Raw genomic sequence first — 25,994 nt, forward strand, 5'->3', positions numbered from 1 at the left:
TGGACTGTTGTTTGCTTCAACTACACAGACCTTTGGACAAAGTGAAGGCAAACAGAACTTGGCAAGGTCCTCAATTTCTGCCTTGTGGGCAGATTCCTGGTGAGAGGAGCCTGAGGGGTAGGTATTCCAGGGCCTAGAGGGTAGTCCTGAAAGAAACCCCAGCCCCAGGACCACTCTGTGAGGGGCAGGGCCTGACCAGTCCACTACAATACAGAAGCTTTAAATTACATTGTGTTTGAGCTGATGTTTACAGAAGTCTATCAGTCAATTTTGGTTTGGGTGTTCAGGGCCTCCATGCTAAACTCCCGCCATCCTGGGTCTCCTTCCTCCACTCAGAATGGTAGGGACACAGCTACAGATACCCCTACAACCCTCTGGACTCAGCAGGAGGGTGGGGGTCCTTACTCTCCTGCCAATATGTCCAGCATGATATAGCAAAGCTCCTCATACTCACCCTCTGAAGCACCCCTGAAAAAAGGATGGAGTGAACATGCCCCTGGGAGTTGGAAAGGTACCTACTATCAGCATAAAATTTTCTTCTATTTTATCCTATAATCTATGAATTTTATATTCTACTCCATGATGGTGCGTATAAGGAAACATTTCTTCTCCTCTGAGCAAAGTGGATGCTCCTGTGTGCTCAGCAGGGACTTCAGTGCCCCTGAGAGACCCCCTGGTGGACAGTGCAGCCTTACATGACACCCCACTGTGCATTGGCCTTTATAGGCCCCTGCAATTTATTAATTTCATGTAACTTTCATGCTTATCCTGCCAGATGGAGGCTGGCTTCTCCATTTTGGAGATGTGAAGACCCAAAGCTCCAGGAGGTAAAGTGATTTGCCTGAGTTGGTGGCACGCCTGATGGGGTGTTCCTCCTCTCATGCTCTGCCACCCCTCAAGTTCCATTATAATTCCCCCTGACCCTTCAACATTAAAACCCAGTCCCCCGTGCAGCACTCCAATAAAGGCCAAGTGCTTCCCTTGCACCCGCTTAAGCGGTGTGCACAGGCTGGGCACCTGCTGCACAGCAGCCCCGGTTCCCGTACAGGCTCCTGGCTGCACTCGCTGTGGCAGGAGGGGAAGGGCAAGGACTGAACCGGGCAGTCTGGCTTTGCCATCTCTGGCTGTGTGACCTTGGGAAGTATTCCTCTCCCTGGGCTTTAGTTTCTTCATCTGAACAGTGTATGATGGGCTGGGTGATTTCTATGCTTTGGTACATTAGATTTCCCAGCAACATTCCAGGTGCTCTGCTCAGGACTATCTCAACCCTGGCACTCCTTTCCTCATTTAAAAAAAAAGTCCATATTGCCAATTTCCCTTTTTTAACATAAAGCTTAAAAACAACATCCTAAGGCAGTTTTTTGGGACAGGGCAGTTATAGTCCCCAGCACCCTCAGTCCCTCCATTTCCTTCTTCCCATGACACACACCGTGGCCCAGAGACGCTCAGGGGCCCCTGGGACTTGGAGCTAGTGGGATGAAGACCCTCTTCTCCCAACAAACGTTAACAACCTGCTGGGTTCCCACACAGCCTGGGGGTTTTGCTTTTCAAAGATCCCTTTCCCCAGAACCTATTTTAAGGAAGGCATTTGGTGTTTTATGACCCAACTGCCCAGGAAAATGGTCTGAGGCTCCAGAAACTGCCACATAGTGAGGAACGCTGGAGTTGAGGGCCACTCAGCTCCCTGGGATCCCTGATGCCAGGTCCCTCTCTTGGGGGGAGGGAGAAGGGGAGTTACTGAGAGGATGCTGGCTCATGAGGTCTCTACTCCAGCCACAGGAAATTCCCCTGAAAACCACAGAGTAAGGCCAGTACAGTCCGTGCGGTTACAGATTTGGAATCATGCAAATGTTTCTTGAATATCTGCTCTGCAAGGAAGTCACTTAACCTCTAAGCCACAGTTTCCTCATTTGCACCCACCTGTGCAGGTTGTCATGCAAGCGAATCAAAGTTAAGCCCTTCATATAATGCCTGGGATACCAGAATTACTCTGAATGGTAGAATCCTGGTCAATCCATCCCCCTGGAGGGTGCTCTATGGAGTCAGGTTGCTGGGGTGGGGCTGAGAACCAGTTATGTGCTAGATCCATGGCAGGACACCCCTCTTGCCAAACAACTTATAATTACGGGCTTCAGTTTCTTCACCTTTAAAATGGAAGGTTCAGAGTTCGTAAAAGCTGTTATCAAGGGCTGCCTGGAATTCCCCTGGAATCTCTTTCAGGAAGAGAGGTCCTGAGAATGTGTGAGCAAGGACCCCCAAGACCAAACAAGCCTGGGGAGGAGGCACTGTGGGCAGAGAGGAGTTGCCAATAAACGGCTGTTACTCCTTTCCCGGGTTGATCAAAATCACAGGCCCACAGAATGAGCCCAGCTGCAGCTGCAAGGTGCTGAAGCCACAGTGCTGACACCATCAGTTTTTTAGGGCAGGACAGCAAGGCCAGGAGCGACTAGGCTATGGGCTGGGGAGCATGCAATGAGTTATTGAAACCTAGGGCTCCAGGTAGGGTCAGGAGATATCTTACAAGTTTAAAAAAAATGGTACTTAGGCCCTGGCTAGTGTGGCTCAGTGGATTGAGTGCTGGCCTGCAAACCAAAGGGTCACCGGTTTGATTCCTAGTCAGGGCACATGACTGGGTTGCGGGCCAGGTCCCTAGTCTGGCGCATGTGAGAGGCAACCACACATTGATGTTTCTCTCTATCTTTCTCCCTTTCTTCCCATCTCTGTAAAAATAAATAAGTAAATCTTAAAAAAAAAAAAAAGTTACAATTCTACTTTAAAAAAATGGTACTTAGTTCTGCTTCGAATTTGCTTCACTAATCTCTTTTTGGAGAATCAATTTTGGCTTGACTTAGAATGTCCTAGGGTTATTAGTTCCTGCAATTCCACTTCATGATTTTACTCTAGTGCTGCCACAGGGGTCTAGGGGGTTGGGGGGAGCTTGGTGGGGTCAGTCACTGCACTCAGGCCTGTGGGGCTGGGTAACACCTTTCTGCAGGAGGTGGTGACAAAGGAGGACCTCGGTACCCTGTCATCTTCTATGGTAGCAGCTGTCCTGGGGGGTCTGTGGGGAGGGGCAGGGCGAGGCCTTGGAGACCAGGAACTTAGGGCTCACTAGCCTGTGTGACCCCAGCCTCAGGGTGAACAGGTACATGCAGGTGGCAGCAGAGGCCCCGCAGGAGACTCAGCTGGCATCGTTGATGGGAGTCCGAGAGGCATCCAGCAGTCTCTCTCGCTCGCCCTCCTCTGCTGGGGGCTGGCTGCGGGACAGGCAGCTCAGCAGTGGCTGGTGCAGCCCATTGTAGAGGGCAGTGCCCACCAGGAGGATGAGGAAGCCGAGGATCTGCAGTGGGTGGAAGGCCTCCCAGCCCAGTGCCAGGCTTAGTGCCCAGATGACGACGGTCCGCAGGCTGTCCAGCACCATGCGGGTGGTGGCACTCAGCTCCTTGGTGACGCTGATGCCCGCGAAGTTGAAGAAGGCGATGCTGCTGATGTTGCCCAGCAGCGCCACAGCGATGAGCGGCTGCCGGCCCACCTGGCAGAAGGCGTCTAGTGCATCCTCCAGGGTCCCCCGAGGGTTTCCACTGAAGGAGCCGGCAGGGATGTAGTACATGGGCACCAGCAGCAGGGACAGGATCACGAAGCCAAAGAGACCTGCAGGAGAGGAGGAAGCACGTGATGCTCTCTGCGTGGCCCTGATGCCCTGCTCATCAAGGCCAGCAAGGCCTCCCCTGATCCCCTGCCACCCCTTCCTAGTGGCCCTCACACTAGAACCTTTTTTTCAGGTCCTGGAGCCATCCCCTCTCATCAATGGCCTACTGAATGGGCTTTAGCTACCCCTTCTCCACGTTAATCTGCATTTTCTGACTGGGCCAGGAGTAAGCAGTACATTTTACATTGTGACCAGTGTAAGTATGCATAGGCACATATGCACACGCATGCTTTCACAAGACAAGAGCTATTCCTGCAAGGTACAATGCTCTCTGATAATTTTAAATTCTAGTCTATTCATTTAAAAAAGAATTGCTGGCTATAACCATTACAGTGCTCACAAGTGTGGGAAAACACAGCTCTCTCATTCACTGTCATTGGTCTGTGATAAGGAGCTGAACCAGATGTAAATCAATGCGCTGCTTCATTCAGAAAGTCCTGCTAGAAAAAAAGGAGCAGAAACAGACAGTATGCTTGAGGACGTCACTGAGTTAGCTGATTGACTTTCTGCCATAGCTCTCAGCTCACGGTGGACCAAGCACACAGAGCTCCTGGCGCAGCCCTCAGGCCGCACTTTGTAGCGCTGCTCTGATCTTCCCTGCTAGTTTCATATTCTTAAAGCATAATTTTCATTGTTATTTCCCTGCTCAAAAACCTTTGCTGGGTCTTCCCTGCCTGTCACTTAAAGTCTAAATCTGCTTGCCTGATGTTCAAGGTTCTCCATGATATGACCAGGACCTGATCGTTTCCCCGGCATCAAACCTGCATCTCACCCACAATTCCTCACTGGTTTCCGAACTCGCGTCCAGCTCCCCATGTCTTTGATCTGTCTGGAGTTCCCTCCTTCTCACTCTGCCTTTAGAAACTGCAGCTCGAAAAGCTACCTTCCCTGACTCAAGACACTCAGATATGCCCGGCAGGTGAAACATCACTTGCATCACTTGAGCTTGAATGCACTGCTTGGTCCTTTCTTGCTCGTCAGCTCTGGAGTGAGGTTTACAGCTAATTCATCTTCAGCCTCATCCTTCCTGAGCCCCTGGCCATGTGCGTGACAGGTGTCAAGAGTATTTGTCAACACACACATGGTGAAGGGAGGAAGGAATGGAGCAGGACGCTCACCCCCGCCCAGTGGTCCCTGGCTCCTATGTACGCACTCACTCCATGTGCTACCCCGTAGTGTGCCACCGACCAGTGCCCGGCTCCCAGCCCAAGCTCACTCACCCTCAGTGCCAACGGCCCGCAGAGGGTGCACATTGTGCTTGTAGATGAACTTCTCCTCTAGCACCATCTGGATGGAGACGATGATCTGGGCCATGATGATCAACAGGTCCCCTGTGGGAAAGGATCAACAGGGCCCAGGGTGAGGGAGGCAGGGGCACAGCAAGGTCCCAGGGCTGTTGGCAGGGTGGCGGGCCCAGAGCTGAGGGAAGACCGCTCCCATGGGGACATAACAACAGCCCCTGTCTTTGCAGGCACCATACAGTTCACGAGGCACAGCCATGACCACCCTCATGCCTGATCTCCTGGTCCCTGATGGGTGTGGTGGGATGACAAGGCAGGCAGTCGCCCACACTGGACTGAGGCCCCAGAAGGTCCAGAGGCCTGTGCAATGGTGCAAAGCAGGTCTTTTGAGAAGTAAAGGCTTGGAAATAGACATTTCTGGTTTAATCTTATCTCCGAGTGACCAGGTGGTCACGTCACTGTAAATTGGGCAGCACTACTTTCTTTCTGGGATTGTGGGGATCACTGTGATGACACACAACAGTGCTCAGCACCAAGCTGGTCACTTAGTAAGTGCTCAATAAACGTTTGTGTCTCTCTTCTCCCCAATCCAGCAGTTTGGGTGTACATAGGTACATCACAGCACAAGCCCTCTGCTTCCTTTGACCTCTGGCTCCTTACCTACCCACTTCTCACACTGCTTGGGCCTCTGGCCTTTCCTACACTATCTGTCAACTTGAGAGCAGATGCATGTCCACAGCAGCCAGTCCCCGCATACCCTCACCCAGGGCTTGGCACACAGCAGAACTTGTAAAAGTTTGTTGAATGACTACGCTGGGCTCCTAGACAGGACAGGACAGGACAGGAAGGGCAGCCCTGGATCCCCGACCCCGGCCACACCTGTGATCACTTCGCTGAGCTTGCGCTGACCGTCATGCTTGCTCAGGAGGTCAGCCAGGCCCACGACCACCAGCCCTGCAATGGTTGTGAAGATGCCCAGCCACTGGCTTGGCACCAGCCTCCGCCCCAGGAAGGCCACCGAGAACAGGCCTGTGAATATGATCACCGCTCCACGCAGCATCTGGAAGCTGGAGGCGCTGGTCATGTTCAGGGCTAGGAGAGGACAGACATGCGACATGAGCTCCAGAGGGCAGAGGCGGCTCGTTCACTGAGGTGTTCCAAGGCTGAAGACATGCCTCCCACAGAATGTATGCTCAGTAAGTCTTGGGTGAGTGTGATCTGTGAATGTCAGTGGGAGATGGGCAGGGGTGAGGTGAAGATGAGCTGGGGTGGGGGTGACTGTTTCGGCAATGGTCCCCTGGGGTCATGGGCTTCATTAAGCCCCACTCCGCCTGGCCTGGCTACGTACCCACATACATGATGCTGGTCCCGGTCATGTCGCAAAGGGCTGGGGGTAGGAAAAGAAGGGGGTTGAAGGGCTGCTGGAGATCCATGCTGGCATCTGGGTGCCTCGCAGCTCTGCACCAGAGTAGGTAGAAGGCAGCCAGACAGGAGAACTCCCCCAGGAACATGCCCACTGCCTGCAGACACAGAAGTTGAGGAGTTTAGAGCTGGAAGGAGGATCACCTTTAACAAAACATCTTTAACAAAGCCCTTCTTCAAACAAGAGCTTACCTATAACCCCAACAACATAAAACAGGCAAAAGCAAAGCTGCTGTGTGTGGGAGGCCAGACACTGCCTCCTGGGTCTACCCCTAAGCCCCTGACACATCTTGACACAAACTCTAAGGTTGTGTAGAGCTCTGTCTGAAAACTGCTGATCTAGGCCAATCCCAGGTCAAGTTCCAGATCGAGAAACTGAGGCCCAGAGGGGCGCGAGAACTTATTTAAGGTCATAGAACAAGTTGCTGGCAGAGCTGGGCTGAAATTTGGGTCTCCCACTTCCCAGATGAGCAATAAGGTGCTTCCTGTTTATGGTGTCTGCCCTGTCCCAGTGGGGTCTGGGCTCCTGGTGGATGGAGAGCAGGTTTTGCTACGAGGGTTGATGTTTTCCAAATGTGTTCCGACTTACACGTGGTGAGGGCTGGCCTCATGGTGCCCAGGGCATTACTGCTCACTCAGGCCTCTCACAGAGGACTGTGCCCTCTGCCCTTTCCAGGGCCACTCACTCTCTGGCCTCTGTTCTAGGGAGGGAGAGAGAAGTGGGTAGCTCTTCTGGGAGCTGGGGAGGACTATAGGCCAGGAAACAGAAGGGCCTCTGGGCACCTGGCCTGAGGTCTGGGAGATGGGAAGTGGGAGGGACATGGCAGATACCTGGAGAAAGGGATGCTGGAATCTGTGCTCCTTGCTTCCACCGCAGCCCTGAGCCTCGAAGTTGTCTGCCCACCTGCAGCAGAGGGAAAAGGTCAAATCCTGTGGGGCAGCAGATGCCTGTGGACACGCTCGCTCCTCTCAATGCCAAGAGGCCATGCTTAGGAGACTTGGCCCTGAGCGGGGCTCCCTCTCAAAGGGGCCAGTCTCCATGGCAAGCAGCTTTCATCTGGGATCGTGGACAGAATGTGGGGGCCTGGGGACCTTTAGCTGAAATGTCATGAACTTTGAACTGTAATTAAGCATTTCCTCTAATTATGAACGTAGTACTGCAGACCTGTGGCTTTGTTAACACAGAAATAATAGTTATTCTCATTATCACCTAAGAGTTGTTGCAGATATCGTGAAGTATTATTTACATTCATCATGGCTCCAAAATACAGTAATTAGACCCAATATTTATAATTTTTATGTGTTACAGAGCATATAAACACATACATTGCTATATCACAAATTTGCCTTTTTAATGTTTTGATAATTTTATTTATTTCAGTAATCTGCAGTCTTTTATTTCCACATTTTAAAAGACTACTTCAGTAGTGTTTTATCACCAGATTATCAAATGGACCACATGGCACAAAAATATCAAGAGTCACTGGTCTGCAAGGGCACTTGGGCCCTGGGAAATGACTGCTTGACACAGACCACCATGTCACCTTCATGTAACCTAAAGGGTTTGGAGGGTCTTTCTAGTGCAGACACTACAGCAGGTGGCAAGCATCTGGCACTCGTGGAGTGGCTTCCCAGACAGCACCCTGGCAGATGGTATAACTGATTATGGCACACTTCCTCACTGAGCCCACACGCAGACCCAGAATCCCTTGCGGCATCGCTACCACCAACATTCTGCATGTCTACCATCTGCGTGCTAAAGCTCCTGCTCCTGAATTTCATTTTTGCTGGGCTTAGTTGTGTCCCTGTGGTCTAGTCTGATCTCTTTCATTTGAAAGCCCTTCAGATATTTGGAGACTTTCCATCTTCTGAATCTTCTCATCTCCTGGCTAAACAGGCCCAGCCCTTCCTGACCTTTCACTTCCCTGGCTGCTGACTTCTGGAAGCGTTCTGGTGGGCCCAGGCCCAGAGCCAAGGGCATGTGATCTGGCCCAGACTGAGCCTGGCAAGATAGTGGTCCCTCCCTCGTGCTGGATGTCCTGGTCAGTTGACGTGACTTTGACGGTGTCCGCTGACTTGTTAGTTGACACAACTTCAACTATGTCACGCTGCTGACTCCAGTCAATGCAGACCCTGGGCGGCTTCCTGTAGGTCATTGGCCTGCTCCCTCTGCAGCACCCCACAAAAGGCAGTGGCTGTCTCTTAACTGAAAGATTCAGGACTTCTTCCACTTAAATGTCTTTCCTGGCAATGTCTGTCAGGAGCAGTCACACTGTAGTGCCCGGCCCTATGCCAGTCATCTTTGCACAAGCCTGAGCTCCTAAGGGGCAGGGGAGCCTTCTGCTTCCTGTGTCCCCCATAGAGCCACAAGCATGGGCCACTGGTTGGGCCAAGCAGTTAGGGTCTGGGCTTGACAGATATGCTGTCCAGCCCTGGCTTCTCTGTGCCTCGAGTTTGGGGAGGGGAGCAGGAAGTTCTTTCCCACAGCCCAGGGCAAGGTCAAGGTGCAGGGATGCTGGCAGTGGGAAGGGTGGGCTGAGTGATGGTGGATCTCCTGGTATCACAGAGCTGTGGGGGGAGGCTACATCTACTCAGAGATCTGAACACACCCCAAGGCGCATGAACAAACAAGGCAAAGGCAAACCTATCTCATACCCCGCTCCCTGAGATGCGGAGGGAGAGGGGCAGTTAGGAGGGCTGTGGCTCCTGGGAACGCCGCTGCCCAAAGGAGAGCGGCACAGCAGGGAGAAGTTCTGATATGATGGGTTGGGAGGGCCGAGAGAAATCTGGGTTGGGGACCAGGTTATAACCAGCCCCAGTACCAATGGAGAAAGGAGGCCCTCACTATAGAATGAAACCACTTGTTCTCTCAGGTCTCATTTCGGCCTGATCTGCTACAGGTTCTCGCTCTTAGATCCCCAGGCAGGGCAGGACATGGGGTGTGGGTGGGGGCTACAAACTGTGGCCCAGGGCAGACCTGCTTTACAACCAGGCTTGCTTTTGCAGAAAAAGCTCCCTGGGACGGTCTGGGCGAGGCAACTGAGTGAAACAGAGGGGAAGGAGTGAAGAGGTCAAACCTTACCAAGGGCACAGAGCCAGCTTCCCGGGAGCAAGCAGCAGGTCAGAGGTGCGATTTCCTGGGGATGGAGCCAGGGCTCCTCCAGGGGCAGGAAGGAGGTTCTGCCAAGTCTATAATGTCAACAGGTGGCTGAGGAAGCCCCATCCTCATTTGCTCATTCCAGAGCAGAGACTGGCAGGCTCAAGACCCCCAGATCTAGTGGTGGAGCCACCGGCGACCCTCCCTCCCTCCCCCCACCACACCAACTACCGCCTACATAGCTTACAGTAATGACAACTCACATGGGTATCACTTTCTGGTTCCAGTCACTGTCACCTGAGAGTGTGAGTTTAAGCACCTAGCAGCTTCCACATCTCTCAGTCCCCTGCTTCTGGCACATTACTATACAGAAGCTCAAACCATTTTTGGCTGAATGAATGAGACTTCCAGATCCCCCTAAGCAAACAGGCAGGTACCACATACAGTTCAGAGGCAATGTCTCATGAGTGCTAATTTCTCACCTGGTCTGTGGTGTCCCCTGCTGGTGGGACAGACTGGGCCTGTCTTTTCTCAGGGTGGGACCCTGTGGGGAGTTGGCAAGCTCCCTTCCTCCTACCCCAAAAGGCCATCTTTGCTTTCTCCAAGGGGTAGGTCTGCCTGGACAGGCTGGGGCTGGCAGCATTCCCAGCCGGGGAAAAGGAGTCTTTTTGTATCTGAGGGCCTGGGGATGGCTTATAGCCCGAGGGATTAGGTATCATCGGGACAGGCTACTCTGCCCAGCCTCGCTTCGGGCCAGGGAGAAGGTCAGGCCAGGGAGGAGGTCCAGCCAGCAGGCACTTTGGGAGGAGTCAGGCTTCTCGTCCTGGCCCCTGAGACAGACTTCGGTTCACTGTGCAGGCACAGAAGGCCCTCAGGTAGCAGAGAACAAGAGCCAAAATTCAGTCCCAGTTCATCTGGGGATGACAGCAATGACCCCTAAGGTGGGATAGCACTTGGCCATTTGCAAAACATGTCACCGAAGTGTTTTTTTCTGACTTTGTGCCAGGCCTGTGCTGAGCACTTCATGTGGGTTGTCTGCTTTAGGCCTCATCTTACAGATGGGGCCTTCAGGGGGTGGGGTGGAGGGGTGGAGGGGTGGAGGGGTGGAAAAAGGCATGCTTAGGCTCGAACAGGTGACGACAGGGAGATCTAGGCCCAAACCCATGAGCTTGAATTTACATTCCGAAAAGGCAGCAGGCTATATAGAAAGCTGATTTTCAGTCTCACAGGCTGGACAAGTTTTAGTGCTCTTATGTATAAAATGGGGATAATACTAATGAATTGTCAGAAGTAATAAATAAAAATAAGGTATAGAAGACCTGGCACATGGCAGGTGATCAATCAAAGTTCTTTTCTGCCCCTCCTCCCTTTCCCCCTCTACTGAGCAGGAGCCACGCCCCTTGTGTTATGTGGGGCTCTGCTCTAGCCCGGAAGCTTCCGGGAGAGCATCCATTCTCTGGGACCTGCCCTGCTGGCCCAGGCAGAGGTGGCTGGAAGGCCTCAGGCTACTGCGCCAGCAGGTCCGCAGAACCGCAAAGTACTGCAGGAGGAGGGGAAACCCAGCTATCAAGTGGAGTCATGAAGCTTCTTATTACACAGACAAGGGACCCAGGGACCAGACAGGCCTGAGGAACAAGGCTTGCAATGTACCCAGAAAGGCCGGCACCCAGGAGTCTCCGCCTCCAGCTCCAAACCCTCTCCTCACCTTGAGGTTCTTTTATCACCTCCTTACTCCAGCTTCTTCCCACTCTCCTGGCTGCAGTGGGGAGGGGTCAGCTCTGCAGATGACCCCCCCCCCCCCATTCTCTGTAGATACTGTATCCAGGGGAAGGCCACGGTCTCCAGGGCAGGCTGGGCGGGCTCCCCTTCATAGCAGGTGAATCACTATACAGGGCCTTGTCCAGTCAAACTCAGAGCTCAGCATTCTGAGAAGTGAGCATATCAGCATGTGGGCCTGGGTGGCGGACTGAGTCGGAGGAAGTGGCTGGTGTGGCTGCCTCAGACCAACTGGCTGTGTGGCCATTCCCTGCAGAATCTCTGCCATTTCCTCTCCAGTTCCCGGCTCGTCAAGCCCAGTGAGTCAGCTCCTTTCTCCCACAGTGGGATCTACAGAAGGGCCGCTCCACTCCCCAGGGTAACCCTGGCTTATGTGGTGATAAATGAGGATGAGCCCCTCATCTCTTAGTGCAATCAGAAAACCTTCCTCAGTAGATCTTACTTAGCCTGTGTCTGGGGAAAAGGCAGAAGCCATCCCCATTTTATAGGCTTGGAGAGGCCCCCTGACTCATCTGATCGCACACCTTCCACGTCTTGCACTCTTCCCACTATCCCACACTGCCCCCCTGATGTCAGGCCCTCTAGCTGGCCCAGGAACCCATGCCAGCTCAAGGAACCCAAGGGTGGGGGCAGCAGCCAAGGCAGAAGTTAGAGCTGGCATAGAAAGGACAGTGACAGTCCCTCCTTAACAGAGGCCCAGTGGTCCCAGGCTTCCTGCCACCTTCCTGGCAGGGTCCCTGGACCCAGTGGGCCTGACAGGTGTAGGGGAAGTCACCCCATAGCCCCTCCCTGGCTGGGTGAGCCTCACAACCTGCAGATGTTTAGGAGGGGATCTGAGCCTTACTCCGGAGTGTCTACTTGACCTTGGCTCTTTCCATGCAGAACCCCAGCTGGATGGAGGAGAGCAGGGCCCAGAAATGTGCACAACCCCACAGACAGGCACTGGTTCAGGCAGACAGACTGAAGCAGTGCAAAGGAAGACGAAATGTTTTGTCTCCAGGAGACACATCAGCAGAAGTTCCTGGGGTGAAAGCAGCCAGAGAAAGGAGAAGGAGCCACTTCACAGGGAGGGGCCCTCTGCCAAGACCCAGGGACAAGGCTAAAGGGACGGCCTGCCCGGTGGCTTTCCCTCCTGTGGGTATGTGACGCCCACCCCCTTCCCAGCCAGAGCAGGCCCATGTGCCTGCAGCGCAGCCTAACCTGCTGAGTGGGCAGAGTGGCCTCTCCAGTGGAGAGCTGACCTGTGGTCCCGGCACAGCAGGCAGCACATGCTCCTACTCACTTCCTCATCCATTATCTTGAGTCCTCCCAAGAGCCCTGGGAGGGAAACACGCTCACCTTCCAGGCCAAGGAACTGCCAAGAGGCTACTAAAGAATCTAAACCTGAATCTTGCATGGCCTCCGGCTAGAGGGGAACAGAGCAGGGTGACAGCAGGATCCCCTGGGCTGGGACAGAGAAGGGGAGGGAGATGGCACTTACAGAATCACACCTTCCACAGGCACATGTTTGTCTGTTCTTGCCTGGGGAGATGTGAGAGAATGTCCCAAGGAAGAGGGACTTCTGGGGACTGCAGTTGTAAAGTATCAGGACTGGACTACAAAGCTGAGACATGGGTTCTGGTCCCTGTGCTGACACCAGCCAGCTGAGTCACAAAAAGAAACTTCTCTTGGGACCTCGACTGTAAGTTGTGGGGATTAGAATGGACGATTTCTATGTTTCTAATAACTCCAAATGCCCCCAAAAGTGACTAGACAAGTCCCTAGCTTCATCCCGTGTTGGTGACTAAGAACATGGATCATAGAGCTGATTAGTGTGGCTCAAGTATAACCTCTATATAGAGGAGTCAAATCTGGGCAAGCAAGTCCATTTTTCCATATCAGTTTCCTAATCCAGGGACAATGAGTTTCTCTACCTCATAGGGTGGTTATTAGAATTCATTAAATTAACACAGAAAGGCAGCCAGAGAAGGACCTGGCACATGGTGCTGCCTGTGTATTAGCTGATTAGCACTTGCTATGATCACATTCTTGTCTGTCTGTCTCCGCCAAAAACTGCAGGTCAGACTGTGATTTCAAGCTGATAATTAATTCCTATCAGGATGTACACAGCCACTTTCCCAAGTTCTTTCCCTCTGAGAGCATCGTTCTTGAAGTCTGGCCTTATTTAGAGTCCAATTCTGTGGCCCGTCTCAGGTAGGGAGGCTCCTGAGAGGTACCAGAGCAGGGGACAGATCAAAGGTTGGGTCCTCACCTGGGAGCCTCTTTCTTGCCTTTCAAGCAAGGCCTCCTGAGACCGAGGATCCCCTACTAGGATTCCTACCTGACTGGTTTGGAGCTTTTTAAGGAAGGAGCTGAGTCAGCACAGTTTACCCCAGTAGTAATCAGGGATCTCAACACTCCTTGCGGACAGCAGCCCTGGCAGACCTACAGCCATTCTCTACACACTTAACTAAAGTTTTGGCTGATGTGACAGATGGCTGGACAGCAACTTGTTCTGCTGCGTGCAGATCCTAACTTGAGATAGAGGCCCTCAGGGAGAATCCCCTTTATAGCTAAGGGCTTACAAAAGAAGTGACCTTCAGGAGGCTGCAGGGCTCAGCGTAAGACAGACACAGCCACAGCTGACACAGAGAGAAGGGGTGCCCCACCCAGAGCTCCACTTCCTTTGGAGAAGGGAGGTCATTGTGATGGCCAAGTGTGTACACATCTGTCTTCCACCGTAGGTTCTAAACATCTCAAAGGCAGGGACCTTTTTTTTAGTCACTTCTGTCTACTTCCCTGGGTCCAGAGAGGGCCTCGCACACTGTAGGTACCTTACACCTATCTGATGAACTGAATAGGATACTTCTCTCTCAGACCTCTCTTCTGGGACATTTCTCATGTCACTGATGGAGTGTGCTGGGAACAAAAGACTCAAAAATGAATGAGACATGCCACCCCAGGGAGCATAGGCCAGAAGGTGACTAGGGTGACTCCCTTTTGCTCGGGAGCCTAGCAGGGCCCAGGTGGGAGTGAGGTCTGACTGGGAGACCACTCTCCATTGTTCTCCATGTCTGTTGCTTGGAATTGGTTCAGAGAAAGACCAGGCTCTGGGTCGGGGGCTCTCAGACGGTGAACAGGGAGAAGGAAGGCCCTATTCTGAGGTGGGGCAGAGAAAGAGGCAAAGAGCTGCTAGGAGAAGGGGTTGCCTCCTGGGCCCCTGTCCTCCTCGCACAGCACAGAGAAGAGGCTAGGGCTGGTCCCTCATCCTTGTGACAGCCCTGGGTCCTCAATCGCCAGCCTCCTAAGGACTGTCCTCATGGTGCCACCAGCACCTCATCCTCATCCATTACCACTGAACTGCCTGCCTGCCTGCCCTCCCTGTCTGGGTTAATGGCACTTCTGTTTTCTCAGACAGAAATCCTGGAGTGACCATTGTCTCTTGAGCCTGTGGGTCAGGCCTGTGGCTTCATTCTTCACCTGGGGTTGTCTTCCCTGCACCCAGCTACTATTCACCTTGACCAACAGGTTCATTGTGATCACACTGAGCATGTCACTCTTCTGTTCAAAAGCCCCCCCACTGTCTTTTTAAAATTTAATCTTCATTGTATTTTTTTCCCCCATTATCATTTAGTGCTCTCAAAAAGTCTCTCTGATTACGGGATAAAATCCAGCTTGGACATTTGGTCCTAGTTACAATCTACTTTCATCTGGCCTTGCTGTTCCCTGCCTCGCCGTCTCCAGCACATGTGAAACTCCGGTTGTAACCTTTCCTCCATGAGGGTCTGATAGGGCAGCCCCTTCTCTGCCGCCGCAGTCCTCTAGGCTCACTAATGACTCACCACTCGGCTTCCTTGGCCTCTACTGTAGCTCATGTGCACAAGTCTGGGAGACTCTTCCCGGCCCCCCTCCCACGACCCCCACAGCTCCTGGAGGGTGGGGTTTCCCACGCCGCCATGGAAAGGGTCCTGGAGAGGAACTGGTCCAAGCCTCTCGTTCAAAGATCAGGAAACTGGGGCGCGAACCGTAAGGTGACTCGCTAGGATCAAGCACAGAGCGAGCTAGTCAAAGCCGGGGCTCGGATCCGCCAGCCAGGGGTACGAACCCACTCCGCAGTTTCCCAGGCCTCGCACCCCTTGGGTGGTACAGAAACCAAGCGAACCGACCGGAGAAACTGGACGAGCGGGTGAAGCCGGGAGGGTACAGCTTAGAGGGGCAGGGCCGGTAAGGTGCGCGGGGGTCGCCAGCACCCGGGCGCGCTGCGGCAGACTCGGCAGAGCCCCTTCCCCTCCCCGCTGGGCCTGAACTCACTTTGCTGAGAGCGTGTTGATGGAGCCGGTGACGAGCATGAGCCCGGCCAGGAACAGCTGGTACTTGGTCCAGGCCATGGCGGCGGAGGCGGGGAGCGCGACACTATGGGGACCCCTGAGACCTCCACGATCACTCAAAACTACAGCCCCTGACCCGGTCACCCGGGGGTCTCGGGGCTAGCGCTTCCGGGCCGGGCGTCACGTGACCAGTGCCGATCCCGCCCCCTGCCGTCTCGCCCCGCCCCTCGGGAGGGTGGCATATTGGGCAGCTGTGCTCGCCCAGCCCAAGCGCCTGCGCTCGCCAGGGCTGGAGCCTCGCTCTCTGTTCCCCACAGGACCAGGTCTCCTCCTTTATAAAAGGGACTGACGGGACGATGCAATGAGGATGCATCTCGGATGTTTTGTAAACTATTCAGAGAGGCTGAACCGAATAATGTCAGAGGCAAACTACAAAGTGTTCCTGTCCAGTGTGGGAATCTCCTCTCCATATGGAACCCAGGGAACTCCCAGAAGGCTTGGGAATTGTCCTTAGGGATCCCAGCCCGCGGTGTTGCTCACATCTTCCAGAAAAGTGGTGTAGGAAGCTAGTCCCTGCTGCCTGGGAGACCATATTATAGCTAAGGAAACTAAATTTAGGAGCAACCAAGTGATTTGCTTATGATCATGCTAGTGAATGATGGGGTGAGGATTTGCACGCAGATTCTTCAGTCCACTCCTTCGTGGATTCCCGATGCTGCCAAGAGGCAATCACGGCAGAAAGCCCTAAGTTTGTTTGCAGGAGCTGTCTGGCTTTTTTACAGCCCTAGTCCTGCTTTTCAGCCCCCAGCTGCACTCTGTCCTTATCTCCAGGTCTCTAGTCTGCACCCCATGCCTGTCACACCACAGGTTGGAGCCCAGAGCACTCCAGGAACTGCTTCAGACCCAGTGGGTACATCTTCCCCATCATTGAAGATTTTGTTACTAAAGTTGCCGCTATAGCTGCCAACTCTTCCTGCTTACCCTAAGATTTCCTTGAACTTGTGAAAATGACCAATATTGAATCAGAAGAACTCGCAAGGGGCTGCACCAGACCCTTTTATTGCAGGGACACCTGATGTAGAAGGTCACCTGATAGACAAGGGAAGGGGTTTCCCAGAGGACGGAATGGCACAGAGGTATGCGTGGGCACGGAGTGTGCCTGGACCACAGACCGCCTCTGGAGCCTGTTCTCATAAGTCACTGGGGGAGATGGGAGACTCAGAAGGATGTTTCTTCTGAGCTTCTTGTCCTCAACAATATCATGAATTTCATGTGATTTAAAAGGAATTAATTCAGTTATCCAAAAATAATTACTGAGATTCTGGGGCCTGTAGAGATAACTGAAGTACATCAGCTGGACAGCCCCATCACAACTGGAGGCAGTTCCTACAGGCCACAGTGACACACTCAGTGGGACTCTGGACCATTTCGCCCCCGTGTCCAAGCCAAGGGCACTGACTTGAAGTAAACATTACTAATGATCAATAGTGTCACCAGACTGACATGATGTCACTAATAGCACAGTCTTTGTCTCTATAACCCCATCATAAAGTGAATTTTAATTTTTTACCATGTTCTGATCATTCATCAAACTGCTGTCCCTGGAGCCAAGGAGACAGAAGGGTTTGTAACCCACTCAGTGCCAGGCCCAGAGCCAGTTGTGAGACCCCAGGGACAACCCTCAAGGAGTTCAGGATCTTATGGAGGAGAGGGGTGAGCACATGGGTAACCACGCAGCAATGAGTAAGAGGCAGAGGGAGCTGGGATAAGCATGGGCTTCCTCAAGAGAGGTGGGAGCGAGGGCATGACAGGGTCAACCAGAACTGTGCTGAACAGGCACCCTGTCTGTGTCTGCTTGTGCTGGAAGCCTGACCAGTGTGGTCTCAGTTCTCACAGCTGCCCTGTGTGCTGGAATTCAGGGGAGATTTGAGCAGGGGCTTGATGGAGGAGCAAAATTGCTCCAGGTGGAGAAGGGGGTCTCCTGGGGCAAAGACCACTATGTGGACATCATGAGGAATGGCCTACAGTGAGGCTCCAGGTCTCTGCCAGCCTGGCTAGACTGGGTTTTACAGGCGAAAACCAGGGTTGACATTAGTGTTCCCAGGTAGCAGCGAGTGAGGGGTTAAGGCGCCGCAGCCTCAGGATACAGGAATTCTGAGACAAGTAGAGAAGGATCAGGGCAGGTGTGTTCATACACAGGCTTTGCAAAATCCTTTGGATTATTATTTGATTAAATTCAGGCATAGAGCTTAATGTATATGTTGGATGCAAATTTGCCTTATAATTTTAGAAGCTGTGATTTCCTGGAGTGAATAATATACGCACAACCGGAACCTGAGACCTTTCTGGGCCTTTTTAGGCCAAAGGTGGGCCAGTCCCTCTGTGCGGTGTTTCCTAACTGCTCAGATGTGATCACCTGAGTAAAGGCTACAGCTTGCCTGAAGATCATGAAGACTGGAGTTACATGAAAGGGAGCAAATTTTCAGCAAAGGGAGGAAATTTACTGAGCATAGGGGTGGGGTGGTGGACAGAGATGGAAATTTCTTCATGTGCCCCTAAGAGTACAGAATCTTCATGAGTGGAAATGACATCTATGCAAGTTATCTAGACTAGGGAAAAGAGGGCTGCTCGAGGCTGGAAGGGATCTGTCACTTAGAGCCCTACTTTCCTATCTGTAAAGTGGGAAGGGTAATATTCACAGCTTGTGTGGAGGGAAGGAGGACAGAAGTGGGAATGCTACCAGAGGCCTATGGAAGAATCAGCTCAGCTGCTGTGAGGTCAGAGCCAGACTAGCGGATAGGTTCAGAAAGGACCCCAGGTTGGGCATTAAATGGCACTTCTTATGATTTGCATAAGTGCCTTTTCTCCCAGAGTCAGGGACATTTTGAACAAATTTGTATGCTACCCTCCAAAGGGCCTCTAATTTCCAGAGTCAAATAAAACACATCTATACAAACCCCTGCATTTGTATTCAAAGCTTACTGCCAGCCTGTGGCTTGTCTGAAAGATTGAACATTTTCCCAATCAATTTAATCACATTCTGGATTAGGAGAAAGTTATTTTATCCTGGGAAGGACAGAGACAATCCAGTCAGACCTGTTTGGTTTAGAATAAGTGTCTGCTGTATGTCCTTGGGCTATTTCCCTCACTTGTAGCCTGTTCCTCTGGTAGAATGTCACTGTCTGATGGGCAGGTGACAGATTCTTTGATTGATCAAACTTTAGTGAAGCTCATGAACCTACTCCTAGGCCCATCAGTGTGCTTATGAAATGCAGTTTTAGCAAGAACCCTTCCAAGTCACTTTAACCAGAACCCCCCAAGCTCCATATCTGATCACCTTCTTGTCTCATCCTCCACCATCCCCTTGGGGATATCTGATTATGCCAGCCTGCCTTCAGGTGAATCCTGTTAGGTCAGGTTAGCCAGGTGTACCTGATGTTTTCTCTTAGCAATTGTCCCCCATTGACCCAGCCCTGCTATTTGGCCATAAATGATCACCTGCCCAGGCTGTATTTGGAACTGAGCTCTGTATAACCTCTTTCCCCTATTGCAGTATTGTTTTTATTGCTTTAGCTACTGTCTGGTTCTGGTTTTTCTTTGACACAGGACTGTGTATCCAGTTGCCTGTCTCTCCCAACAGGGGTGGGGGTGGGCACTGCAGGGCAGCCATCTGAGGCTGCGGCTGGGAAGAGGAACCAGGGCCTTGGGAGGAGGAAGGCAGGATGGCTGTCTCCTGGGGGAAACTTTGGGACAATGACCTAACCAGGACTAAACCAGGTAAAGGAGTGTGGATGGTTGGTATTGGTGGTGAGGAGGTAGATTTTGTTTACTAGGTCTTTCTGGTGGATTTTATGGCTTGTTTCTATGGTGACTGAGAATGATTAGATCAGGAGTCACCTGCTCCTTCTAGCTCAGGACCTCATAAGGTTATTCTCAAAACTTCCCTCTTTGCCTTTCTTTCTTAATATGTATTAGCCTTGGGGTGGGTCACTGCATCCTGGAAGCTGGTGTTTGGCTTGGTCCTCTTGGAGCAGGATCAAGTCAGATCCAGATAAAGCAGGGACTCCTGCTTAAATTAGATTTCAGATGGAAAATGAAGAATTGTTTTAGTGTAAGTATATCCTCAATATCATTTGGGAATATACTTATACTAAACAGTGATTTATGATTTATCTGAAACTCAAATTCAATCAAGTGTCCTGTATCCCATTTGCTCAGGCTGACACGCTGCAGGCCTGGCAGCCAGTTCAGCGCCCTGGCTCAGACAAGGTGAACCATGACATCAGCCGCATGGAATTGGTGTGTCTCAGGCAAATATCTTCCTCTGAGCACGCTGTCCAGTGAGCTCATGGTATCTTCTCTTTTCCTGTTAAGTCTCTAAATTGACACCAGTCCCCTTGGAGGTGAGTCGCACACGGGGGAGCCCTCAGGCTCTTGTGTATAACACCCTTCTGATTAGAGATGAGGGACAGGGGCACCTATAGGAGATTCTGAGGCAGACAGGGTTGAGAAGCCTCTCCTCTTGCATACTTTCAGGGTCTCCTCAGCTCCCACGCAGCCCACACACGGATCCAGTCTATAGTAGTTTGTTAGGGCAGCCTGAGCAGACTAAGACAACTCTAGAAAAAGGAAAAACAAAAGCAAAAACAGGACACAAGAATGGTAGACAGATGATGGCTGTTGAAGCTGAGTTTTGGGTACATGGAGGCTCACTGTACTATTATCTATGATTTTCTGCATGTTTGAAATTTTCCAGAATAAAAAGTTAAATATGCAATCTTCATGATACTGATATGTGGATAGATAGATAAGTAAATGGAAAAGAATAGGAACTCCACAAATACTCCCAAATACAAGTAGGAATTTAGTAAATAAAAGCACGGCAATGCAAATGAGTGGGGATTATTGAAACAGTATTGAAACAATAGGGTGGCTATATGAAAAAAAGAAATATGTATTCCTATCTCTCACCTTACACCAAAATAATTCAGTTTGAGAAAAGATTTGACTGGAAAAAAATTAAACCATAAAATTTCTAGAACATATGGAAATCCGTTTAAAAAACAGTAATAGTTCTGCGGCGGGAAAGGCCTTCCTGAGTATGATACCAAACCCTGCAAAAGGGAAAAGACGTAAAATCAAAGATCTGTGACAGTCTGTGAAGATTTGCAACTCATAGTCAAAGGGCTAATTTCCTTAACATAGAAGGAGGTCTTAAAAATCAATATGATAGATAGACATTTCTCCAAAGAGGGTATACAAAAGGCTAGTAAGCACGTGAAAAGATGTTCAACCACACTTAGCCATTAGCGAAGTACAAATCAAATCACAACTATCACTTCACCCTAATGAAAAAAATGAAAACTAACAAGTGTTAAAAAGGATGTGAAGAAACTAGAACCCTCATCCATTGCCGGTGCGTGTAAAATGGTGCAACTGCTTTGGAACCCAGTTTGGCAGTTCCTCAAAAGGTTAAATGTAGACTTACCATATGACCCAGCAATTCCGCTGAGTCGTTACCAAAGAGAAATGAAAACACATGTCCACCTAAAAACTTGTACGTGAATATTTCTAGCAGCATTATGCATGATAGTCAAAAAGCAGAAACAACCAAAGTGTCCCTCAGCTGTTGAATGGATAAACAAAATGAGGTATATCCACACAGTGGGATATTAATCAACAACAAAAAGGAATGAAGTACTGATACATGCTACAACATGGATGAAACATGCTAGATGAAAGAAGCCACTCACAAAGGACCACATTGCATATGATTACATTTATATGATCTGTCCACAATATGCTAAACTATGGAGGAAGAAGCTTAGTGGTTGCTTAATCATGGGAGGTGTTGAGGATGAGGGTTGGGTGGGGACTGAGTAATAGTGAGTACTGTATTGTGTTAATTTTTTTGTGGAGGAGACAAAATGTTCTAAAATTAAATTGTGGTGATGGCTGTACAACCCTGTGAATACACTAAAACAATGAACTGTACACTGTATGTGGATACATTTTATCATATGTGAATTGTATCTTAATAAAAGTATTAACAAAAATTCAATACAAACAAGATCAGAAACACAAAAGGAAACTGGACAATGACTACAACCAGGCAATCCATGGAAATGAAAATACTTCATTCAACTTTACTCACAGGAAAAATGAAAATTAAAAGTACAATGAATACCATTTTTACCTACTCAGTTGTTAAACTGTAAACAAACTATGATGATGTGATGTTGACCAGGCTGTAGGGAAATGCTGTGTACACTCGTGGTGGAAATCAAGACAGCGCAGCCTCTGAGGAGAGCAATTTACAGTATCTGTCAAAATGACACAGGCACACCCTTTGCCCCAGCATGGAGCTCTGTGTGCCTCTAGGCCTGTTTTACATGAGATAATGAAGCCTTAAGTGTTTACACTCTGATTATGTTGGGTTTTCTGGTATATCAAGTCAAGATGAATCATAACTGATCATCTCAGCAGTTCCACTTCCTATTCTGTAGGTTTTCCCATGTGTGTTTGTTATAGTATCATTATGTCATCAAAAGGAAAGGAGTTAAATAAGTGATGGCACTTCCACATACCACACAAGGAATAATACCATGTGGCTTTACAAAGGATACTCTTTCAGTGCTGATGTACAGTGACCTCCAAGATAACTAGGTGTTCTGTGTGGAAAATGCTACCATTTGTGTAAAAAACAAAACAAAACAAACAAATAAACAAAAACCAGTTTGAAACACAGTCTCTGGACAGATGTGTAGGAACTGATAACCCTGGTTGCATCTGGGTTGTGGAGGGCTGGGGTGAGAGTCTTACTTTTCACTTCGTACCCTTTTTGTGCCTTTTGGACTTTGCACCATGCGTACCTTTACCTATTCAAATATGGTAAACAGAACAAAGGGTGCAATGCGAGGAAGATGGTGTACCTTGCAAATGGGACCTTTCCTTTGCTCTCACAGCTACTGCAATTGAGAGCTGCTTCCAGACAAACAGCTTCCCCAGAACACCAGGGAAGTTTGTGAAGCATAGTTTTGCTGCCCAAGCTGCATCATGGTCCTGGAGACTGGATACTAACCTGCTGTGTGCCTTTAGGTTGGTCACTTTCCCTTTCTGAACCTCAGCTGGACCACCTGACAACTTAAGAGCCTTCCAGATCCCTGGCTCGGTTCCCGTAGGTCCGGCAATACGAGATTCACTTCACAGCCACTAGATGGCGTGCTGTCCTTGCTGCTAAAGGGAAGGCGCTGTGTCTGGGGCCCATCAGCCTTTTGAGTCACCGGGTCTGAGCAGCACCAAGGCGGTAGGCAAGAACAAGCGGCTTACAAACGGTGGGAAAAAGGGGAGCCAAGAAGAAAGCGGTTGATCTATTTTCTAAGAAAGACTGGTATGCTGTGAAAGCACCAGCTGTGTTCCATATAAACAACATTGGAAAACACTAGTCACGAGAACTCAAGGAACAAAAATTGTCTCTGATGGTCTTGAGAGTCGTGTTTTTGTAGTGAGTCTAGCTGACCTGCAGAATTTTGACGTTGCAATTAGAAAATTCAAGCTAATTACTAGGATATTTAGGGTAAAAACTGCCTGATTGATCTCCATGGCATGGATCTTCCCAGTGACAAAATGTGCTTCATGGTCAAAAAATGGCAGACCACGATCAAAGCTTGTGTTGATGTCATGACTACTGATGGGTATTTACTTTGTCTATTCTGTGCTGGTTTTACTGGAAACTGAAACAATCAGATTTGGAAGACTTCTTATGCTCAGCATCAACAGGTCTGCCAAATGCGGAAGAAGATGATGAAAATCATGACCCGTGAGGTGCAGACAAATGATCTGAAAGAAGTGGTCAATAAATTGACTCTAGACAGCATTGGAAAAGACATAGAAGAGGCCTGCCAATCCATTCATCTGCTCCACGATGCCTTTGTTAGAAAAGTCAAAATGATAAAGAAGCCCAGGTTTGAACTGGGAAAACACATGGAGCTTCATGGTGAAGGTCACAGTTCTGGAAAAGCTGCTGGGGATGAGATAGCTGCGAAAGTAGAACAAGCTGATGGATAGGCGCGCCCACTCCCCTTCCAAGACTCGGTTTAAAATTCAGACTTTTAATGGTGACAAATAAAAAAATCCTACCCGTGAAAAAAAAACAACAACAAAATTTGAGTCGCTTGATGGAATTTTAATATTAAAAAAGCAAACCTACAGTAGTATCTTGGACATTGTAGGGTAAGTGATTCAAATAAGCAGAATAACAAAAAGAAAAAGAAAAAAAGAGGGCTAAGGGCTAAGCTTCTCTGGGCTCAAATGGTGGAGGGTCAGCCAGGTGTCCTTGACCAGGATGGCAGGGTGGACTGGCTTAAGAGGTTGGCGGGACCCCGGGCCTGGTGCAGGGTTTCAGTCTCCCTGTCAGTTTCGAGATGCCTTGGCTGGGCAGAGAGCCTTGTGGAATCAGGGTGGGCTGGTCTGTTGCCCTTTCTGAGCCCTTGTTTCTCATCTGTCGAATGAATATGAAAGTCATAGCTGCCTTACAGGGCTGACCTGTAAATCCACTCGTCTGTAGCTCTCTTAGAAGTCTGTGCCCTTCACACATTAGAAGAGTTCAGTAAATGTAGCTGTCATGTGCACAAAGAATGGAGAAGCTTCCTCTGAGGCACAGCCTGAAGGGGAAGCATGAGGGCTTCTTGGAGGAGGAAGTGCCCCTTTTTGAGGCAGCAGTATTCCAGACTATGTGGAGACCGAGCTAAGCATCGCTGGGCTCAGAAGACATTCCCTAGTTATCCAGTGTCGATGGTTCCCAGATTTTACTTTTTACGGGTACATGTGAGGAAAGTACTGCGTATCTTTGCTTAAAAGCAGTTCTGTTTAAATATTATAAAATGTAAACTCCATGGAATAAGAAGGGAGGATGGCCTTTTTAAGAAGTTTTGGCCAAAGCCAGCATTTGGAACTGTTGGAAATCAGCAGGGCTAGTTAATGTGTAATTTTTAGCGACTCTGGGCTAAATGACATTTTCTCTGCAGCAGAGATGGGCTTTAGTTGGTAGGGGGTGGGTGGGGTAGGACATTCTGCTCCTGAGTGAAAAACGACCCTGGGGGAAGGGCAGCAGGCACCTCCTTGCTCTATTTCCCAGCTGATCATCTCTCCAAGCTGTGTGCCTGGAGCAAGGGGTACCTTTCATTTTTTCTACCCAAAGGGGCTGCTTGTTCACCCCATGAGGCTGTGCCTTCCAGAAGGGGCTCCTATTCAATTGTACCCAGGGGGCACCCCAGCTTGCTTTAGCCCTGGGAGAGTGGAGTGGAAATTGGTTTTCCCTTTTCCAAAGTAGACAGACCCATTGACCTTTGCTGATGTCTGTCTGGCTTGTGCAGCAACACCCCATGGGGACTCGTATTTGCTTTCACATCCATATACCTTGAGACAGATCTGGCTTCATGTGACATTGGTGACACCATGCTTATAGCCGTTCTGGGTTGGGGTGGGCATTGGTGGCCTCCCCACTGATTCCCTCCAGCCCGGACACCAGGGCACACTGAGGTGTGGGTGGGTGGGGCGTGCTTGGCTTACCTGGGTGGGCCATGTTCAATGCCTCTGCACCTTGTTGTTTATAAATAGCTTGTTTTTTTGAGATAATGTTGACATAATAAACCACACATTTAAAATGTAGAATTTGATCAATTCAGTGTGTGTCTATACCTGTGAAACTTTCAGCTCAGTCAAGACAGTGAAAGTCCCTGTCCTAAACTTCCTTGTGCCCTTTTCAATGCCCCTCCTGCCACTGCCCCCTCACCCTTCTAACCATGGACCTACTTTCTGTCCCTCTAGGTCAGCTTACACTTTCCTCAGCTTTGTATGAATGGGCTCCTATGGCATGTACTCCTGTTCATCTGACTTCTTTCACACCGCATGGTGATTTGGGACTTGTCCACGCCGCCCCCATCACTGGTTCATTCCTTTGTGCTGCTGAGTAGGAGGCTGTTCTCAGCACAGATGCACTCAGTCGGATTGTCCATTTACCTGCTGGTGGACGTTTGGATTGTTTCCAATGTTTGGTTGTTACACGCTCTGCAGCTTGTGTCGATGTGGAAGGAATGCTCATCAGGGAGCCTTGGAGCCCCTGGCTTTGTCACCCACCCACTGCACACACGTCCCCTCTCCTCTCTGAGCCTCCCTGTTTGCCTCTGAAACAGAAAGCACTGGACTCACGGTTCCTCAAGTCTCTCCAGCTCTGACTGTTGCTGCCTATGTTTCTGTGTTGTTCTGGCACCTGGTGGCCCACCCCACCTCGATGTGCTCATGGTGACAGTGGGCGCCGATGGGCGGAGGCCGGGCCCGGTCAGGACCTGCTGCTCTGGGCACTGCACTGCTCAGGCCTCACTCTGGAGCCCCAAGGAGGAGGAGGTCCTTGAGCTCAACAGTTCCAGTGGGCTTAAGCTACG

At 50.4% G+C, this 25,994-nt stretch overlaps 1 protein-coding gene and 1 pseudogene across 2 annotated transcripts; one reads left to right on the forward strand and one right to left on the reverse strand.

The window, feature by feature from the left end:
• Window positions 1–1,826: 1,826 nt before the first annotated feature.
• On the reverse strand, window positions 1,827–15,744 carry SLC35F6 (solute carrier family 35 member F6). Of its 2 annotated transcripts, XM_090280195.1 has the most exons (6): window positions 15,536–15,744; window positions 7,204–7,276; window positions 6,299–6,470; window positions 5,830–6,042; window positions 4,930–5,040; window positions 1,827–3,651 (listed from the first exon to the last, which is right to left on the reverse strand). In XM_090280195.1, exons 1-6 carry the CDS (start codon window positions 15,610–15,612, stop codon window positions 3,182–3,184), a joined length of 1,116 nt encoding a protein of 371 aa, XP_090136321.1. In that variant the 5' UTR covers window positions 15,613–15,744; the 3' UTR covers window positions 1,827–3,181. The 2 variants fall into 2 exon arrangements, with proteins under 2 accessions (XP_090136321.1, XP_090136322.1); XM_090280196.1 differs by lacking the exon at window positions 5,830–6,042.
• A 1,579-nt stretch (window positions 15,745–17,323) lies between these two features.
• LOC150005755 (small ribosomal subunit protein eS1 pseudogene) lies at window positions 17,324–23,619 on the forward strand (annotated as a pseudogene).
• Window positions 23,620–25,994: the final 2,375 nt, after the last annotated feature.

This window comes from Furipterus horrens, unplaced genomic scaffold (genome assembly GCF_987537825.1).
Source record: "Furipterus horrens unplaced genomic scaffold, mFurHor1.1.pri manual_scaffold_6, whole genome shotgun sequence".
NCBI classification, from domain to species: Eukaryota; Metazoa; Chordata; class Mammalia; order Chiroptera; family Furipteridae; genus Furipterus; species Furipterus horrens.

Coding starts and splice junctions, on each gene's coding strand:
- SLC35F6 (XM_090280195.1), bottom strand. CDS start 15,612: ATGGCCTGGACCAAGTACCAGCTGTTCCTGGCCGGGCTCATGCTCGTC. Junction 6,471..7,203: donor TCCAGCATCCCTTTCTCCAG/GTATCTGCCATG, acceptor CTGTGTCTGCAG/GCAGTGGGCATGTTCCTGGG. Junction 5,041..5,829: donor GCTCAGCGAAGTGATCACAG/GTGTGGCCGGGG, acceptor CCTTTCCCACAG/GGGACCTGTTGATCATCATG.